Source organism: Apium graveolens, chromosome 4 (assembly GCF_009905375.1).
Source record: "Apium graveolens cultivar Ventura chromosome 4, ASM990537v1, whole genome shotgun sequence".
Taxonomy (NCBI): Eukaryota; Viridiplantae; Streptophyta; class Magnoliopsida; order Apiales; family Apiaceae; genus Apium; species Apium graveolens.
Genome location: NC_133650.1, coordinates 4,286,328 through 4,307,665, shown reverse-complemented (window position 1 = coordinate 4,307,665; position 21,338 = coordinate 4,286,328). Strand labels below are relative to the sequence as shown.

At 33.4% G+C, this 21,338-nt stretch overlaps 3 protein-coding genes across 3 annotated transcripts; 1 reads left to right on the top strand and 2 right to left on the bottom strand.

The window, feature by feature from the left end:
• Window positions 1–2,066: 2,066 nt before the first annotated feature.
• Window positions 2,067–10,112, bottom strand: LOC141716610 (uncharacterized). The gene is made up of 3 exons (XM_074518796.1): window positions 9,883–10,112; window positions 4,405–4,937; window positions 2,067–2,630 (listed from the first exon to the last, which is right to left on the bottom strand). The coding sequence occupies exons 2-3, from the start codon at window positions 4,912–4,914 to the stop codon at window positions 2,298–2,300; spliced, it is 843 nt and encodes a 280-aa protein (XP_074374897.1). The 5' UTR covers window positions 4,915–4,937; window positions 9,883–10,112; the 3' UTR covers window positions 2,067–2,297.
• Window positions 10,113–16,999: 6,887 nt separating this feature from the next.
• On the top strand, window positions 17,000–19,321 carry LOC141717526 (glyoxylate/hydroxypyruvate/pyruvate reductase 2KGR). Its single transcript, XM_074519645.1, has 2 exons — window positions 17,000–17,516; window positions 18,691–19,321. Exons 1-2 carry the CDS (start codon window positions 17,082–17,084, stop codon window positions 19,207–19,209), a joined length of 954 nt encoding a protein of 317 aa, XP_074375746.1. The 5' UTR covers window positions 17,000–17,081; the 3' UTR covers window positions 19,210–19,321.
• Window positions 19,322–19,853: 532 nt separating this feature from the next.
• Window positions 19,854–20,678, bottom strand: LOC141717525 (uncharacterized). The gene is made up of 2 exons (XM_074519644.1): window positions 20,298–20,678; window positions 19,854–20,208 (listed from the first exon to the last, which is right to left on the bottom strand). The coding sequence occupies exons 1-2, from the start codon at window positions 20,433–20,435 to the stop codon at window positions 20,047–20,049; spliced, it is 300 nt and encodes a 99-aa protein (XP_074375745.1). The 5' UTR covers window positions 20,436–20,678; the 3' UTR covers window positions 19,854–20,046.
• Window positions 20,679–21,338: the final 660 nt, after the last annotated feature.

Sequence of the window (21,338 nt, the reverse complement as noted above, 5' to 3'; positions counted from 1 at the left end):
GGAGATCACATATCCGCAAAGGCCCTGGCTCAGAAGATCATAAGACAAGGCTACTACTGGCCAACTATTCACCAGGATGCAGTAGAGTTCGTTAAAAAATGCAAGGAATGCCATCTCTTCAGCAATGTGTCCCGGATGAGCCCAGTCCTACCCTCCTCAGTCCCGTCGCCAATTCCTTTTGTTGTTTAGGGTATTGACATCATGGGGCCCTTTCCCCAGGCTAAATGAGATCTCGGATACTTGTTAGTTTCAATTGATTACATGACCAAATGGGTTGAAGCGAAAGCAATGAGGACCATAAATCAGCAAGACTGCATAAAGTTATGGACAAAATTTTGATGAGGTTCGGGATCCCAAGAGTCCTAGTATCAGATAATGGGCCACAATTTGTCGGATCAGAATTCGAGTCCTACCTCCAAGAACGCGGGATCAAGCACAAAAAGTCATTAGTAGTGTATCCCCAAGGAAATGGTCAAGTAGAAGTCACAAACAGAATCCTACTCCGAGACATTGAGAAAAGACTTAAATAAAGCAAGAATAAATGGCCAGAAGAACTTCCAAGTGTATTGTGGTCCTATAGGACAAGCCCCGGAACAAGCATAAGAGAAACTCCATTCAAACTAGCTTATGGCACAGAAGCAATGCTACCTATAGAGGTGGGATCTCCTTCTCACAGAGCAATAAACTTTGATGAAGCAGCTAACGAAGAAGGACTCAGAACAAACATGGAGCTAATTGATGAAGTCCGGGACCAAGAAGTAGCCAAGATGGAGAAATATAAGGAGAAGACAAAATAACACTTCAGTAAGAAATCCAAAGTCAAAAACTTTCAAGTTGGAGACCTGGTTCTTCGAGACACATAAGCCTCAACCCGACAAATACTGGAAAGCTAATGCCCAAATGGGAAGGACCAATAAAGGTCAAGGAAGTCCTAAGGCCAGGAACCTACAAACTCATGAACATGGATGACTCTGAAGTTCCCAATACCTGGCATGGACTCCGGCTAAGAAAATACTACCGATAGCAAGAACAAAAAACAGCATCAGCAACCAAACACTTGTAGAATATGGCAAGCAAACTCTTCATTACTCTACATCTTGTATTAAGCAAATTTCAAATCAATGAAAAGCGTTTTTTATTTCAGTTACCAATTTCGTAAAAGCAACCTTAGCCCTGATCAATACTGGATCCGGACTAGCCACTTATTTTACTTGGAATTACTTTTTTAAGTAAAAGTAACCTTAGTCATGATCAATACTGAATCCGGACTAGCCACCTATTTTACTTGGAATTACTTTTCTAAGTAAAAGCAACTTTAGTCCTGATCAATACTGAATCCGAACTACCCACATATATTACTTGGAATTACTTTTCTAAGTAAAAGCAACCTTAGTGCTGATCAATACTGAATCCGGACTACCCACCTATTTTACTTGGAATTACTTTTCTAAGTAAAAGAAACCTTAGTCCTGATCAATACTGAATCTGGACTAACCACCTATTTTACTTGGAATTACTTTTCTAAGTAAAAGAAACCTTAGTCTTGATTAATACTGAATCCGGACTACCCGCCTATTTTACTTGGAATTACTTTTCTAAGTAAAAGCAAACTTATTCCTAATCAATACTGAATCCGGACTACCCACCTATTTTACTTGGAATTACTTTTCCAAGTAAAAGCAACCTTAGTCCTGATCAATACTGAATCCGGACTAACCACCTATTTTACTTAAAATTATTTCCCTAAGTAAAAGCAACCTTAGTCGTGGTCAATATTGAATCCGAACTAGCCATATTCACTTAAAATTAGTTTTTTAAGGCAAAAACATTCAATAGTCCGGACCAATGATGGACCTGAACTAGAGCAAACATATTCACTTAGAATTATTTTTCTAAGGCAAAAACATCCACTAGTCCAGACCAATGATAGACCGGGACTAGAGCAAAAATATTTACTTAAAATTTTTTTTTAAGGATAAAGTAGAAAGCAAAACAGATAACAAAAACAACAAAATGAAAGTCATAAAAACAAAAATAGCCAGCAACCCGGACAAGGAGAAGCCCGATTAAAAGTATTATAAGAGTGCTTACACAGAAGAAACAATTCAGTTACAAACATTAATCTAAACATCTGGAGCAACAGCTGGGAGGAAACTGGGGCAAGGACCATCGAAAGGCTCCGGCTCACCAAGTCCGGCTTCAATGTTCAGCTTCGCCTTGATGAACTCTCCGCAAAAGCTGTCAAAGTTGGCCTCAGAATCCGTCTTTATATGCCTCTCGGCAATAATCCAACAACGTCAAATCTCTGGAGCACCGGCATTCGCAAGAGCCCGATCATACTCCGCAGACTTCTTGAAATCTTCGATAACTTCAGACTCCGGCCTCGCAGCCGAAATCTGCATCCGGAGCTCAGCCAGTTCAGACTTCAGGTCAGCAACTTCCTTTTCAGCATTTTCAACCCGGACTGTCACATCATTAAGATGGTTGTTCAGCCCGGACAAAGAAGTGTCCTTCACAGAAATCTGGTCCTTCAATTCAGCAAGTTCTGCATCCTTATTAGCAATAGTGGCCCGGGCATGCTTCAGATCACTATACGACATAGCAGCAGCTCCCGCCATATAACCGCCAAGCTACAAAGAGGAAAATATATATCTCAGAAAATATTTGATAATCACATATTTTTGTATAATTTCATACCTATTTATTGTTTGCTTTCATATTTTAAATAAATTAATTTGTTGCATTCTTATCATTTTGTAGATATTTGGAAAATGAAAAATGTGAAGAAAATAGGAGAAAAAGGCAAAAATAGAAGAAATATAATATCACCAAGCAACTTGAAGAAAAAAACCAAATGAAAGAGTCGGTGGAAATCAAGGGTCAAAATCAACAAAACACACCTCTCACTTGGATGGTCAAGATTCACCCAACTCTACCCCAAACCCTACTTTTTAGCTATAAATACCCCTCCTTCCCCCTTGTATTGGACACCTTAGTTTTATCTTAGTTTACCTTAAATTTAGTAGTAGTCTCTCTTTTCAATTTCTAGATCTAGTTTTCATTTCCATTGTAGTAACTCTTAAAAGTTGTAAACACTCTCTTCAATTAATGTCATTCAAGTCTTGTTATTACATTATCTCCTCTACTTTTATGTCCTTCTATTTTTATGTTGGGTTATGATATCTTCTAAAATCTCACAAGTTATAAATTTGGAGATTTGAAAGGAGCCCTTTAAATCTAGCTTTATTGTTTCTTATTTTATTTTCTGGCTTTTTTTATTTACCTTTTTTCTTCCGGCGAAGAGCTCACTCCGGCACTAACTTGTTTGGTGTCCGGGTCGTGTTTTTCTTTACATTCCAATGGGTGTCTTGGTTAGATTTTATTAATCTCAATTGTTTTTCTTGTGACTTGTAAGCCCATTATCTCTTTCTACTTTACTATACTAGCTTAGTTTAACTAAAATAATTATTTTACTTACAAGTCTTGTCATGCCTGTTAGTTCTCGAATTGGGATAACCTGCTAGTACTAATTATTCATGTTTCGCTCCCCCACATACATTTATATGTTAATTATGTTTACACATAGTTGGGTTAATTAAATATAATATATCATGATTTTCTATGTGACTTGTTTTTTTCACTTCCATTTTCATATTAGTTCTCATGATTAATACTTTTTATTACTCTACTAATTTAAGTCATTAGCAAATAGTGGGAATTAACTAGATACAGTTAATTTAGTCCTTAATATTAATATGGTATTTATTAGCTTTCATTAATGTCAAGTAAATTTCTTTATCTTGTCATTAATTATAACATGATTAATTAGTAATGATAATTAATGTTAATTAAAATAGTTAGTAGTACTAGTGCTAGTTATTAAATAGATTTAATCAACATGTTGGCCCGAATCAATTTCCAGGCCCATTTTAAGTTTGGGTCATTTACGCAATCTTTGTATTTGTTTGTCTCGTGATAGTTCAAACTAGTGCCTTATTTTGTTTTCATTTCGTTCGCTTCTTTTTTTATTTTCTCAATTTTTTTCTTTTATTGTTTTTTTCCTTTCCGTTTACTTTCGTCAAGTAGTGTCTTAAAAGCTTAAGTCATATAACTTGTTATTAATATAAATTCGCGCTTCTTTAAATATTTTTGTTTATTTATATTAGTAAGCTTGCTTGATCTTAATTGCTAGTTAGAACATTCAAAACCACTTCTCAAAAATTAAATTGTCTAGTTTGATTAAATTAAAAATTAAGATTTGCGAAAAATATTTGGTCTCTACGGAACGAATCTAAAATATTAAAACAAAAATTGTGCGCTTGCAATTTAAAATGTATATTTTTGACATATCAATATTCTAAGGAAAAATATAAGAAATAGAAGAAGTACAGAAAGATTATATACCTGGCCCCAAAGACGAGTACACTCTTTCATAGTGGCATCGAATCCGGAGGCGTTCATATCCTTCCACTCAGCCTGCGAAGGAATTTCAGCCATGAAACGAGCGACTCTTTCATCGAGCCCCGGACCACTCCTTGCTGGACGCTCTTCTTCCAATCCCTTCCCCTTATCCCTCCCGGACTCAGAACCAGAAACAACTTGAGCCTTCTCCGACCTGGGAGGCTTCGTCCCCACACTCCGGAGCCTTTTCCTCCTTCGGATAACGTCAACTTCAGGAACATCTCCCAAGGGTTCGATCTCCTCCAGATTCTCGAACTCATCACCAGCCTCAACTTTAGCATCCTTCTTCGGACCCCAATCTTCCTCACCAAAATCCGGCCTCGAAACAGCATTGTTTTGAGAGCCTTCCTCCGGGGGTGGATTGGATCCGGACCCAGCAACATATGCCTTCTTCTTCAGCTTGAAGGCAGTCCCCAAGCCCTTCAAAGCATCATTGTACGCCGAAAAAGACATGTTCGGGTTATAGTAAGGAAAACCTGTGAAAACACAAACAAATAAAAAAGTTAGCCCAAGTACTTTGCAAAAACAAACAAAAACCAAATAACAAGGACAACAAAGCCCGGATACTCAGCAATCCGGACTACAAGGAAAGTACTTACAACCTAGCATGTTCATTGTCTTATGATTCATAAATGTATCCCGGGTCAGCTGAAACCCAAAACATTAAAAAAAACAAGTCGGATAGCGTCGTCCCGGAGAACAGGCCGAGGAAACCTAGTCCGGACTCCATCCCCGGCTATATGAGGAAGATATTGCAAGTCCAGACCCCTCAGCAAAATCAGTTCATCGTTCCAATACTTCAAAGAAGACTGTTGGTTCTTCAACGGATATCAAACCTTAGTCCTGATTGGCTGGACTCAACACAATCCGGATCGGGGGCAAGCAAAGATCAAAGGCTTCCAAAGACATCAAACCATACTCACCCATTCATAAAATTTGCATAAGGGAGTGGGGGCCATATGATGGTATATATAGCTCCTAGAAGAACTATGTCCGGACTCCACACAACTAGTTCGGACTAACCTAGACCTGGCAGCCCAACCTTGGGAAGTCCCTAGCACGTGAGGCACATGCCCAAGTGCGTGATAGGGACAATTGTCACTCATCAATCATGACCACAATCAGGACACGTGTCAGGAGATCCTTAGAACCTTCCTCAACCACTCACATCCTAACACGTGTAAGCCATCTACCCCATCCAGGTGTCCTCCGCTCCTAGAACCAACGACTACGATTCAAAGGTACCAATCCCAAAACCCTATCCTTGGCCTATAAATAGCCCAAGAAGGTAAGTTTTTGGGATTAATCACTCTCTTACACTCTCTTACACTCATATACACACACATCCATCTTGTATTCCCGTCTATCTTCATCTTCCCCAAAAGCGAGTTCTTACTCTCACACCGGAGGCGCCGCGAGACCCAAACCCCTTTCTGGTTTTATTTTGTAGGAGCCTCACGATAGCTACACCACCACCGCGGCGAAGGATCCAGGCACGGCGTCGAAGGAGCAGTCCCGCCACCAAGAGTTATCAAGACATATATTTTCTTATATTGCACCAGCTCTGTTCTGGAGCTAGTTTTATTGTGCAACTCACAATGTTACAAGAATACTCTGTCTGCTCATCTGATTTCTTGGTTCTTCTGATAGCTGAAGACTGGGTTCTGGGAGTCCATTTTCTCTTTTAGTGAATGCAAACCTTTCCTATGCACATCTTACTACAATCTTATCCATAAAAAGTCCTAGGTCATTCTTTGCAGAGTTCTCCATTTCTTAGCCTAAGTCTAGTGCTCGGTCCATCTTTCGACTTCACTTCATTATTGAGGTCAAACTGTTAGGTACATATGAATCACTTAATAATATTAAAAAGGACTATGATACAATTATCTCAAATTTCTCTTTTTACTCTATTGTGAAGACGCAAGTCTTGATAGTTTAGAATACAATGATCCTATATATATCAAACCCCTAATTAATAAAAAATAACTAATAAAAGAAGGAAAATTTTCATGTTTCTCTAATAACAATAATTAAAATAACTATATGTATTTCTTCTAAAATAATATATGTTAAATTTGTATATGTGTGTGTTAATATCCTCCCTCAAACTTAAGATACTCAAACTATAATTATCGAGAGTTTAATATATAATAAGAAATTAAAATAATCTTAAAATCGTCATTATTTATTCTTGTTGTGTTTCGAATCGAGAAACATTGTTCCAAGTCATCGTCGTCATTTCTATTCGATAAACGATCATCGGATCACCGTTGTTGTTGTTTCAAATTGAGAAATGATCATTGGTTCACCGTTGTCGTCAGTGTTGTCAATTTAAAACTATCATTGTATTATCATTGTTGTTGTTTTTTCCAGTCAAGAAACAAACATCGAGCTGACATCGTCAATTTATGTTATAAATCGTCATCATTTCAATAAAGAAACGATTATATGTCTTGTTGTAAGTCGCCATCGTCAATGATTTGAGATAGTCTCTTCTACAAACTTATCATCATTGACGTTAGTGGTTTCATCTCATCGACATTCTTGTTAGAATCATTTTTCAACCCATGAACATTCATAGGATTATTCTTTCCTCTCACGCTTAATAACCTTGGCGTTGGTACAAGGATAAAATGATCTTAAATTCTCTTGTTATTAGTAAATCGTAAAGGCATAATTCTTGATTTTTTAACAATACAACGCTCGTTCATCCCAAAATCAATGAGCCAATTATTTTTCACGCATTTCAATGTGCTCGATAAAGGTACTTCTAAATAATAATTTTCAATTTTTTTTTATTTTCTATAAAAAAATTTATTTTTATACAAAATAAAAATTGAGAAATTATTATTTAGAAGTACCTCTACCGAGCACATTGAAATGTGTGCAAAAAAAGTGGCTCATTTAAATTGCGATGGAGGGAGTATATGCTAATAGATTGGTAACACAAAAAGCAAGTGTGACTAGAGCCACCCAAAGGTCCAAAATTGGACCTGGCCGACCCGAAACGGGCCAAAATTCGGATTTTTTAAAATTGCGGATCGAGAATCTGACTGTCTATATCCGGGTGTGACTGCATCAAGCCATGATATCTAGTAGATTATTTTTTTTAAAAATTCGTTACGATATGCACAAATCTTCAGGGTATTGTGCATATCAATAATGCTAAAATACTGGTAACATAAATGGTAAATGTTATTGCATCAAGACATATACGATATCAAGTCGATTATTTCTAATAATTTTTGTTACAATGTGCACCAAATTGTCAAGGTAGTGTGCATATAGTTGATAGATATAAAGCATTTATCTCTTTTTATGTGTGCCAAAAAGGAAACATAACAAAGAAAAAAAGGAGCGCAAAGTTGTGAATGCAAAATATATCACCGAACTGGACCAAAAATATATTTTAAATCCTGCTTAAAGCATGATTTGGGATGTTTAAGATGTATCCAGAACATGACTTTATTTTGAAGAGTTGGGAGACTGTTTTCGTGAAGACCCTTGTGTTATAGGGACTACAATGCTAATATATAAAATGTTTGGCTATAATGACTTGGTTATCATAATTATTTAAAATTTTAAGTAAGGGTTTCGAATTTTGATATATACTCTAATGAGGTTATCTATTATTATGATTATGGAAATTATATCTGAAGGCTTTTTTTGGTTCGACCGGAATGCTAATTTTTTTACATATTCTCTAAATATGTCACATGGCGCATAGATGACACCTAGATATTTTACTAAGGGTTTTGTAACATCGGACTTGCTCTTAGACAAGATAAAATAGTAAATATATGTCTACATGTGTGATACCTAAAAAGTTAAAAGTAGCGAACAACAAAAACTAACAAATCATAAACACTTAGTACCACATATTTAAAAAACCTATAACCTCCAAAAACACAATTTAAAGAAGTGCAAAATTTTAAATAATCAATGATATGAAGCACATATACATATATAAAAATAAAATTTAAAACATTAATAGTGTGTACCCGTTACTAGATGAAAATCTAGTTCATATAATCAAACTAAGAAATAAATTAAAATTTTAGCATATTCTTATTCAAGCCCTTAACTTTAGAACTTGATCATTCCAACATTTTACCTTAACAATAAAGAATCTATCATTAAAATTTGATAAATCAACTCAAAATCAACTTTAATGTATATCAAACGCAATACTTCTTAAAAATGAATTTATGTGTATTTTGGTGAAATATGCATGAGTATTTATGTATGATCACTAAAATTGATTTAAGAAAAATGATAGTCATATATAAAATAAGTGAACAAATAGTGAAAAACCTTTGCACAAATGAGGTTATATATTTAGAACAAATAGTGAAAAACCTATGCACAAATGAGGTTATATATTTAAACACACTGATAAACGTACAGTTAAATAACTTTAAAGTAATAGGGTCGGAACCAAGAAAAAATATTACTTTAGCGAGTTTATTACATTACCGGGAATAAAAATACACTGTGTTCATTATGTTGGGACCTGAGAAAAATATTATTTTAGCAAAATTATTACTTTATCGATTATTACTTCATCGAGGTTTAACTGTACACTATAAGGTAAAAACGAATCAGTTTTATGTGTGTTTTATATGTTTTTCTATGAAATATATTCAATTAGAAATAAGTATACTAATTACATTATGAAATTCGATAAAATGACTAGAGCGATGATACAAAATAATGATGGTGACTGTCTTTTGAGGTTGGTAACCGCAAATAAAGCAGGTGATGACAACAAGAGAGAGTAAGGGAGGTGAGGGAGAAATTGTAATTGAATATATCCAATGATATGTTGAGTTATAATTTCAACTTTCATATGTTAATTACTAGTACATAATATATAAATAAATAATACTAGTAGTGAACATAAGAAAATAATAAAATGTGTAGGTGTAGAGATGATGATTACATATAATTTGGGATGAAAAATGGACAATGTTGTAATGTAATTAGAGTGATTTGATTTATTGTTCAGCATACAATATACTTATAAAAAATGATTAGTTTTTTTAATAATTAATTAAACACGCACATACCAGAAGTCGAATTATTGACCTCCCGCAATGAAATAAAAACTCAACATTACACCAACCCTTTGTTGGCAACAATTAGTTTTGTTTCACGACTTTTATATATACTTGTTCTCATTTTTTACTATAAATCTTATAGAATTATTAATGGTAATGTTTTAATATAGAAACTATAAAGATCAACAAGAATAACTCCATAAGATCAAATAACAAATCGCAAGTAAATATTTCAGTCAATTAATGAGAATTAATCAGAATTAAATCAATAAATTTATTATCACAAAAAAAATTGAAACAACAGAACTGCATATTAAAAACAACAAGATCTAAAATATTTAGTGAAAGTAGCGAAGCTTACCGGTCTAATCGGAATTCAGACGATCGGAGATTGAGAGTTGAGAAATTAATTACTTATTGTAGATCGATGTCACTAGTGTATATCCTGTGTGGTATGATTTGTACAGGGCTTTAACAGATTATATATAATATAGTGACGGATCTAGAGAGTTCTAGAAGAGTCTATGAAATCCCCTTAAGACCCCAATAAAATATAGCAGATCTAGAGGGTTCTAGAAGGATCCACGAAACCCTTTTAAAAAACCAATATAATATAGCAGATCTAGAGGGTTCCAGAAGAGTCCATGAGACCCTCCTAAGATACCAATATAATACGGCAGCGTACTACTTCCAATTATATGTTAAGTAGCTCAATTGGTAAGCAACGTCGGTTACTTATTTGGACATCACTGTTCGACTCGTAAAAAACACAATTTTGTTGCTCGTTTCATTAGTTTTGAAAGGATATCTTCGATATATTATTTATTTTGGTATTTGTACGATTAAATATAAAATTTAATTACACGTAGATCCTCTCCATTAGGACATGAATTTAATTGATCCAAATTGAAGTCAAAAAGTCAAACTAGCAAAATCATTTCTTTCAAACATAATTATATCATATATATAAATATAACAGAGATATTCCAATATTATGAACCATCAAAATCTATCTCTTATGGAATATATCTCTAAGGCAATATGATCAAAGAAGAAATATCAAGACATGATATTTTTTAGATCAGTATTGCAACATCAATATGGCAACAAGCTCGAAAAAGGGATATTACAAAAATATTCTTTAAAAGTCTCGTGTTATATCAAAATATTTTACTATTGCCTCCAAAATATATTTCTACATATATCAAAAGAGTTTTTATTTAAAGTTTATTAATATTCATGATTGGAATATTAATATCGAGTTCTATAACTCATTCCATGTATACTTACAGTAATTTTCTCCCGTCTTGTAAAATCAGCATTTCTCGGAGAAAATTATTCAAAAATATTTCCTACCATCCAGATATATTTTATATATTATGAAATATATTTTAAGTATTTATTCAAGTCAAAACTTTGGTAAAAAGATCCATCTCCTTCATTTCATGACCAATAGTATTTTACTCGGACGCGAAAGCTGTCACAACAGTTTTAATTTTAGATAAAATACTTCAACATTCTAAAATGACTTGAAATTTGTTATGGATCGTTTAAATGGTATTTTCTAAGTATGGTAGATATTTCAAAAAAATTTGTTCGTGCACAAAAATCGAGGCAGTTGGTTCCACATTTGACCACATTTGACCTAGTTACCATTGACCAGGCTTGATCAAAACTTTCAGGACATTATTTTATAATATTGATATATTTATCATATTTTTTATGGTATTTATTTAGGAGTTTTTAAGGTGGTCATAATTATTTGTGTTTAATGCTTAATTAAGTGATTAAACAAAGATTAAATAGAAAGGGAAAATATATTATTATATAAATAAATCAGCTGAGTTTTTGGCACCATAAACTTGTTTGTCTCATATGGCAAGTGGCAAAGAAACACAACAAACACACCTTACTTGCCATGTCATCAATCCATGTGACTTACAACATCCATCATCCATTTTCCTCAAATCTCCACCATTCAATCCACTCAACTTCTCCTATAAATAGACCTCCACCCCAATCCATTTTATTTAAGCTAAAGAGTATTTTTTTTCAAGAAGTATCATCTCTTTCAAATTCTAAACACATACTTTTTCTCAAAAACCTTCCCCCTCTTAGATATATATACATATATACCACCAAGTGAGCTCATCCACTACCACTTCCCGACCTCCCGAAGGGCTGCCCAAGTTTGACCAAAGTGCCAAAATCCGGCTGAACCTTCGACGAATTTTTCCGGCGAACTTTTCCGACCCTTTCTCAAAAGTGGTAACTTCTAGCTTCGTATTTGAGTTCTTTTTATTTGAGGTTTGTACTTAATTTCTCTACTTCATCTTAAGCTCTAATAAGAGATCTCTTATAAAGAAAGTTCCCAAGTGAAAAGAGAACTAAGATTCGAACTCGGAATTCGAATCCAATTATAACTCTTAATTATTCGTCTAAACTTCAAAAGCACAATCTTAAGCCAGTTACTTGCACTTCATCTATTTGGATCTTGGCTAAGACTCATAAATCTTATAAACTGTGCTTGAAGTTAAAAGTATACTTTGACTACATAATTGTCAAAACATGAGCATACTAAAATCCTTAAGCCTACGAGCTTAAATGAAAGTTACAATTCCGAGATTCTAACTAAAATATTATTCGATCTATAAATACTTAATCGAAATAAGAAAAATACTAAAGAAGTCATAAGCTATAAGTGCTTTGTATAAAAGACTTCTCATATTACTCCACAAATTCATTTAATATATAAAGGAGTAATTATAAATATACTTGGACTACTATTTATTATCTTAAGTCAAATATTTTTATTTAGTTTTAATATTCTTATTTAAATATTATACTATCTTGTGGGCTAGTACCGTAACATACTAGTTCAAAACAAACATTTCTCTATACTTGTTGTTTTGTGGATTGTCTTATTAGTTTTGTAGTGAGGTAAAGTGACGTAAGGTGATTCTCGTTCTAAGACCCAAGTCCTAGACGTACTAATGGGAAGTTAGTAGTCTTTCCACCATGAAGAAAAGGAAAGACCCAAGACTGAATCACTAAGATTCAAGATCGACACAAGCTAAGAAAGCCAAGTCCACAGAAAATATTCTACATCAACTTTGAAGAAATAGCGGGGAGTTATTGTCTAAGATAAGTTGTGTAGGTCTTACATTTATTTTGAGGTGGTGACCCTTGTGTTACGCACTAAGACAAATACTTGTAAGAGTGTAAAGGCTTCTCCGCCTACTAAAGGAGCGAGTTTATTATAAGAGAAAATCCCGAGTCCGGGAGAGGAGCCCGGGGACTGGACGTAGGGGTGAGCGAATCTATTAGAGGTTACGTCATCGCGAACCAGGATAAAATCACCGTGTGGTATTTTCTTTCTTACATTTTATTTTTCCGCACATATAAACTGCATAACTACTCGGTAAAGTTTTAAAAAGGGATAAATTATTTTAAAACGCTATAATAATATTTAAATTGGTAATTAAGCTATTTAATCTCCCTTCTAGCTTAATATAGCCCTCTTACGGGACCTTACAAGTTTTAGGTTCCAAACTAATTTTTAGTTTTTTCTTTATGACTTTGTTACGTCTAACATTGCAATCACTGAGATTTTTTACTAAAATTTTAAGAACTCTTTCTATTAAGATCTAGAATATGTGAATTGCCTTATATTGTGGATCAAATGGGGTATAAAATATTTTTTAATTTCAAATTAAAATATAAATAAAATTTTATTTAATGTGTAGATTAAAATAAATTACTAAAACTTGAGTTATTCAATATCCATCCTTTATGATTTATCAAGGACATAATATAGACAAATATATAAATATTGAAGGGTTTCCTACACATAAACGTAACGGAAACGATGTAAAATTAAATTAAAATCAGAATAAAATTGAAACACTATGCAGGATCAATGCAAAAATAGATATTTAATTTGTAGTAAGAATATTTACCTTAAAGAAGCTTTAAGAGTTCATTAATGAAAGATTAATTGAGTTCCAAACCTTGTTGAATCACCACGTATCCCGCTCTCGCGATCTACGCTTAGCACCCGAAAACTCCTTCTCTACCTCTCTTCCTCTTTCTCCTTGAACGACTAGGGTTTTGTAAACCATGTATCCTTCATATATAAATCAGTCCTCAAAAGTTTATATAGAGAGAAGAATGAGTTTTCTAATTATAATCTAATTACAATTAATACTAATCCGAAATCCCAATTTATTATTTAATTAAGTCATACTTAATTAATTAATAACTTATTTCAGAATTAGTTTAAGTAATTTCTTTATTTTATTTATTTAATTAATTAAGTCATACTTAATTAAATATCATAAATAAAATAAATTACTTATTTAATTTTAATTCATAATTTAAATTATTTCTCCTTCAAGTGTTCTTTTTGTGTGACCCTGTAGGTTATTATTACGTTGACAATAATTTTAATATCTCATATTAAAATTATAAAAATGAGCGGAATCTAGTAATGCATCATTTCTACCCAAGTAATAATAATTAAATTGGTGATTCGATTAAACCTTTCGTGATAATGTACAATGTAATGTAATCCCTTTAACCAAATATTATAGATTAAACTAGAGGAATGTAATGTGTCATTCTCATCATATTTTAATCCAAGTTTTCTTGATCAATGAGTAGACTATCATATCAAATCAATATTTGAGCGTGACCACACATTTATATATTCTAACTCACACAAGAGGCCAATAATATCACTCCTTAAATTAGGAGGGTTAAATCATTTCTAGATCATTCATATTTCTCATATGATTCATAATATACATAAAATACACTTTTATCTACCCGGTCAAAGGTAACTTTTAATGTAATCAAAATATATTAATTCTCGTATAAAAATATAATGATTTCAAGTTTAAGGATCGTTACATCATTATCACAGTGATAATTACTTATGACACAACAGATATGTAGAATCTCACATTGGGTCTATCTAGCACCATGTATATTTACATATGCATGTGTTTTTTATTTTAGTATCACTATAACTACGATCAATGAGATCTGATCACCAGTCAACAAACACATCAGTCTTAATGCATTATTATTGTCCCTTATTCATAATACTCGATTAGGGACCTTTAAGTTTATTGATATTATTCTCATAATCCCATTTCGAAGTCACATATTTAGAGGTATAGAAATCACATATCATATTCCAAGGACATTTATTAATCTAACATTTATATCGCAGTAAATTAAGAATTAATAAATTATAAAAGAAATAATCGATCGAACATAAATATTAATAATCTAAATGTCTTCAACTAAAAACATCATAGTGTTGTCTCTAGTGTATAAACACTAACAAATATGACACAGGACTGAATTCAAAAGGTTATCATACAATGGTTAAGTGTCATATGTTGACTTTTTGTGTTTATGCGGGTTGATAGATGACTTTTTGTGCCTATGCGGGTTGTATCATATGTGATGATTTTATGACCTTATATAAAAGTGTTTATAAATCGCTAATTGACTGCTTCTGTTATTGTATATAATGACTTTACGATTAGTTATAAACTTAAGAAACCCTCAAAGTTTCAGCCCATTTAGGGATATGTAAGTTGACTATTTTATCATTGAAACTTTCATCATTTTCGGGAAAAAAGTTTAGTATACAATAACATTATGAACTATTGAATCAAATTTGTTAAGATATTAAGAAAAATCGGCTAAACCATTATTACTTTATGATATATTAGACGTTGAACTATATTAGGAACTATATCAAAAAATGGCTAAACCATTTAAGTAACCAAATCGATCATTGTGAAATCCTCTGCTTGATTTTATCAACAAAGTTTGATTTGGGTAAATTTTCAATTTGGACCTAATTTAGGGTTTAATTTTGGTTAGTCATTCAGGACAACCACTTGTGTTCTTCATTTTTCTGGGAGATTGAGTGACCACTTGTTAAATTTAAGTTAGTGTGCTAGTCTTGTAGGAGTGTATTGGTTAATATGTATTAAGTTTAATTGAATTTTGTATCGATTTTGGTATTGCCAAATTTTAAACTCGCCGGTTTTTTGTTGAACTTGACGGAATCGTTGAAAAACAATTTGATTGTGATTGTTGTTACTAGATACGAGTTGTTGAGTTTGCATAGAGTGATTTAGACTAAAAAATCACAGAAAGTTGAACAGATTTGACTATTAATTGGGTTTTTCGTTTGTCCAGATAGCGGCAAGTGATCGAAATGTCGCCGATTTCTGGGCTGCCCAGATTCTGGCAGCATGTTCATTATGTTTCGGTTGTGTTAACAGCAAAAAGTCAAATTTAACGGAATATGTTACAATTAAATACAAAGATAACGTTAGTGATAAAAAAAAAGTAAAACGTAAGTTGAGTGGTAGGTTTCAAAAAAGTACAATAGTTAAATGATAAAAGAAACAATTCCCCAATTTAAAATAACCCGTTTTCAAATGCAGAGTTTTTAGGAATTTAACAATAAAACACTAAAAGATAATGTACATGAGCCTGAGTTTTAAAAACGGAAAATTAATTTTAACGTTCCCGAACTATAAGTACTTTTCTAGGTCCCTAAATTAAAAATGTAAATTTATAAATAATTCAATTTGTAATATGTTTTTTTCATCGCAGTCCTTCTGTTAAAATTAAATTGACACCGTTAATTTTTCAGTGGCATGGCAAATTCTCAAGAATATTTTTTAAATTCGGGAAAATCAGAAACAACTTTGAAGGTGATTCCGATGTCCAAATTCAAAACTTGACTAATCAAAACGCTCACTTTCCAATCCTCTATCTGTCTGCACCATCAAAATCAAAATTTAGTTTGAATTTTTTTTTCAATTTTTACTAGAATTAGGGTTTTGATTCAATTAGTTTTTAAGTGATTTTGACGATATATATGAATATGGTATTGAAAAAACAAGCGATTTAGTTACTCAAGATTTAAGTTCGAAAGCCAGAAACATTTTCAAAGTTGTCTTATTCTTCAATATTTCAAGAATATTCTTCAAAACTATTGACGTTATGAGAAAAAATAAAAAATTAAATAATTTTATAAATTTATCTTTATATTTCAGGGACCAGAAAAAAAGTGTCTAAATTTTCCCTTTTAAAAAAGGGTAAAAATGTTAAAAATAACATTTTTTTGGTGCAAAATGCTGAAAATACTCATTTTGGTAGTGTAGTGCTGAAAATACCCGTTTAGATACGCATTTGACATTTGAGTATTCTGTATTGTACTAGATACCAGTTTTTATATTTTTTTTCTTTTTTGTGAATGCGTATCCCAATAGTAATACTTTAGTAATTTTCTTAAATAATCAATTCTCAAATGCGTATTCCAGATACCCAATTACAAAATACGTAACCAAAACGGTATTTTAAGCATATTTTTTAAAAATGAGCATTTTGAGCAAATTCAACCCAAAAAAAAAATGGGCATTTTTAACCATTATCCTAAAAAGGGAACACTACAAAGTACCAAAATTACACAGTCACACACACACAATAGGTTCATCCTTAATTTCCCTCTTGAATCTTCCTACCATGAACCAAATTGGCGTACTAATGACCTACCCCATGTTCACCCACCTCGAAAAAGAGCTCGAAAATCGATACAAACTCTTCAGACAATGGACACTTCAAGAACACGAACTAGAACACTTGTTGGAACAAAATGCACACATGATCAAAGCAGTTGTAGCATGTGCTGAGGTTGGGATTAATAAAAAGATGATTAATTTACTTCCAAGATTAGAAATTGTGGCTACATTTAGTGTTGGTTATGACAAGATTGATTTAAATAAGTGTATAGAAAATGATATTAAGGTTACTAATACACCTGATGTTGTTACTGAGGATGTTGCTGATTTAGCTATTGCTCTTGCTTTGTCCACTTTGAGGAAGATTTGTGTTTGTGATGGGTTTGTTCGAAAAGGGCTGTGGAAGATTGGTGATTTTTCGAGTAATGTCAGCTTTAAGGTCTTTTCTTGATTTTCTTGACTATGGAATTTTGATTTTGTTAATTCTTTTGTGTTTTTGTTTGTTTGATTTTTGTTGCGAGATTTGGTATTATAATGTGACAATGTTAGTCGAGTTTATAATTTAATTGTGTGGATGCATCTTTATTATGGTTATGGAATGATGATTGTGTGATCAACAGAGGACATTGTCTCTTATTGATTTTCTTGATCCTGGAATTTTATTTTTGTCAAGTCTTTTGTGTTTCTGTTTATTTGATTCTAGTTGCGAGATTTGATATTATAATGTGACGAAGTTGTACAAAACGAATTAGTTGGTCGAGCTTATAACTTACATCACTATGAATGGTTATGAAATGATGATTGTGTGATCACCAGAGGACAATGTTTCTTCTTGATTTTTTAACTCCCGGATATAAATTTTGTTATTTCGTCTGTGATTTTGTTTGTTTGATTTTTGTTTCGAGATTGGATATCATAATGTGACAATGTTATACAAACCGAATTGGTTAGCCGAGCTTATGATTTAATTATGTGGATGCATCACTATGAATGGTTATCTATTAAAGGATGTTTATGTTATCAACAGAGGACAATTTAAAATTTATGTGAGGTGATATTTTGTCTAAGTTGCGCATCTTTGAATTAGTATTTGGAGATCCATATCTCTCCATCATGGAAGAATAGGAGATGTGTATCATTAGATAGTGTACAGTGATTATTATTTTTGGTTTATGTATTGTTGATTAGTGTGTATTTGATGCGATTTTGGACCCTTCATCTTCAAATGTAGTTGTTATCATTTGTTTAGCTGATACCTGGGGCATTTCAAACTTCTTACTGTGGTGTTTATATATTTATTTTGTAGGGCTAATTGTTACGATATGGTGTGCATATGTATGCTTCCTTTTTTTTGACTGCCCATACTGCGATTGAGATGTATGGTATCCTAAAATTTTAAACAAGATAATAGAAGTTGTAAAGTTGCATAAATTTGTTTCTAGTACAATTCTTTAGATGGAAGCATAAGGAATAGTGTCCAGAATCCAGATACAAATAAAAGAAATTGGCCAGTCGTACTATGAAAATACTCAAGTTTGTGTTTTCCCTCGAATTTTATTGGTAGGGGAATACAAAGAACTTCTCTAATTTTATGTATGCATTTGTCTTCTCAGTTTACTGGTAAATCTGTTGGGATTGTTGGACTGGGAAGAATTGGTTCAGCCATTGCAAAGAGAGCTGAAGCATTTAACTGCCCTGTTAGTTACTACTCGAGATCCAGGAAACTCAACAATAATTACAAGTATTATACCAATATCATTGATTTGGCTGCCAACTGCCAGATCCTCTTTGTTGCGTGTTCTCTCACTGAGGAGACTCGATACATTGTCAACCGTGATGTTCTTAATGCATTGGGTCGAGAAGGCATTCTTATCAACATTGGTCGAGGACTACATGTTGAGGAATCTGAACTCGTCTCTGCATTGCTTGAAGGTCGTTTAGGTGGAGCTGGAATAGATGTATTTGAAAATGAGCCTGATGTGCCTGATCAACTATTCGGACTTGATAATGTAGTTCTCCTGCCTCACGTTGGGACCTCAACAATGGAAACCTGCACAGAAATGGCAAACCTTGTGATCAAAAACTTGGAAGCGCATTTCAAGAACGGGCCACTACTGACTCCAGTGTTGTAACTGTAAGAGGTATAGATTACGTGAGAAATTTGTTTCTCCTTGGATGATATACCCAGTTTCTTGATTTTAGTGGTAATATGTATGGTAATGTCGTATAAGGATTGATGTAGAATTTATCCTCATCTTACAATGTTTCCTGGTGTTTTATAAAATAAAGAAACTAAATTTGTTTTCTTCAAGTTTTATCATGATTGAAATATAAATTCTGTCCTTTCATTTATATCATTTACTCTGTAATTCTACCTGGGCAGCCTTTAAGAACAGTTGCTGGATTTTGAGTACCAGAAATAGTTTATACTATATGTCACCGAGATAGTCTAAAGATGATGCATTTGAGATTCAAATGTAGTATATGCAGCCTCTGTGGACTATCTCAGATTCTCCTTAAGGCTTTAGCTATCCTTGTCGATTGAGACGGTGTTTAGGATACTTTCTACATGTCAATTGTCAATAGATTCTAGTCTTTCACTTCCCTTTTGTTAAGAATCTCAAAGGTCTCTAGAGAATCCAACTGGTATTCCTATTAGAACAAAATTCATGATTCTCCTTATAATTGTCAGAAGCTTCTCGATAACTTTTAAGTTCAATTACTTCTATGAATCTCACACCAAATTTAGCTAAAAAATTAAGCAAGACAGAACAAAGGAATGCAATGTTTGTGCTCATATTACAAAGAGGGCACAAAAAAGCCCCTTCATGATAATTTACATAGAGCTGACAAAGGTTTACAGGTTGCGACCCTAGAGCCTTTCTACCTATTGACAGAAATACGATAAGAAACATAGAACTACATTTCTTCGCTATAATCCTTAGCTTTTCTTGCAACAAGATGCTTCATCATGGAGATGATGGTGGTGTAGCAGCAGCTCCTTTGAAAATAAGGAAGTTGAGAGTCTCCACTGTGAAGTAGATGAAAGTTCCTGTAGTGTGAGTAAAGAAACAGCCAAAATTTGATCCCACAACACATTGCCATCCATTCCCATATTTCTTATCAAAATCCTGTTCATGTAAACTTAAAAGTATTAGAAATCTCTCATACATATGTTTAAATTTTTCGATAATTATGCGTATGTCTGTCAAGTGTCTACCTTTTTGATGTGTGCAGCAATGGATTTGCAGTCAAGAACATCATAAACATCCAGTGCTTGAGAAGCTGAAGCCATGGCTTGGACCTGCATCTTCATTGGCATGTCTGTGTCTTCTATCAGAGCTTTCCCTTCCAGCATCTTGTCTGTGTTAAAGTTCTACACTTTTTTCTGTTTTTTTTCCTACTTGGATGGTCTTTTTTTATGGAGCTATTGTTTTTCTTGTGATTCTTAAGAAGTATAGGGAGAGAATGAAAGCTACAAGTAACTGTTTCACAAATATTTTCTTTTATGTTTTTTTTTTGTTTTAAAAGTCTAGATACTAATGTTAGTAGTAGTCTATGCAGATTGGGACTAGAGAATTCAAAGTTAGTAGACTCATCATTTTTCCAAATGTCAAGGAACCATTTGATGTGGATTCTTATGATGGCACGTCTCCCAACCTCTGCTGTCATTTCTTTGATTCTGTCCTCATTTTAAAGACTTCTACAGTTCTCTCTCTCTCTCTCTCTGCTGTCATTTATTTGATTCTGTCCTCACCTTGGAGACTTCTGCAGCTCTCTCTCTCTCTCTCTCTCTCTCTCTCTCTCTCTCTCTCTCTCCCTCCCTCCCTCCCTCTCCCTCTCGCTCTCTCTCTCTCTCTCTCTCTCTCTCTCTCTCTCTCTCTCCTGTCACTTCTTTGATTTTTCCTCACTTTGAAGACCTCTCTCTCTCTCTCTCTCTCACTAAAACAAGCAAACACTTACACAGGGTATCAGCTCATCAAATGGATAACCATGCAGGGGTTTGAGGATAAAGATGGTGAGGTCCAGATTAATCCTTTAGGTGTTTATGGACTGTAGTGCCCAGTTGTGTACTAAAAAACTTCAAACTCCAAATGGGCCACTCCATGCTTCTTCTGGCCCTTCATTTTTACTTGCCCTATGAACTACATTTCTTTCTTCAATTCTTAGTTGTGCCATTGTCTCTTGTCCTCCCAAAGTCATTTGAGAATCAATTACAGAGCTTGGTATACAAATTGCTGCTACCTCCGTCCCCTCATTT

Coding starts and splice junctions, on each gene's coding strand:
- LOC141717526 (XM_074519645.1), top strand. CDS start 17,082: ATGAACCAAATTGGCGTACTAATGACCTACCCCATGTTCACCCACCTC. Junction 17,517..18,690: donor CGAGTAATGTCAGCTTTAAG/GTCTTTTCTTGA, acceptor TTGTCTTCTCAG/TTTACTGGTAAATCTGTTGG.
- LOC141716610 (XM_074518796.1), bottom strand. CDS start 4,914: ATGTCTTTTTCGGCGTACAATGATGCTTTGAAGGGCTTGGGGACTGCC. Junction 2,631..4,404: donor GTACTCGTCTTTGGGGCCAG/GTATATAATCTT, acceptor TCCTCTTTGTAG/CTTGGCGGTTATATGGCGGG.
- LOC141717525 (XM_074519644.1), bottom strand. CDS start 20,435: ATGCTGGAAGGGAAAGCTCTGATAGAAGACACAGACATGCCAATGAAG. Junction 20,209..20,297: donor TTGCTGCACACATCAAAAAG/GTAGACACTTGA, acceptor TTACATGAACAG/GATTTTGATAAGAAATATGG.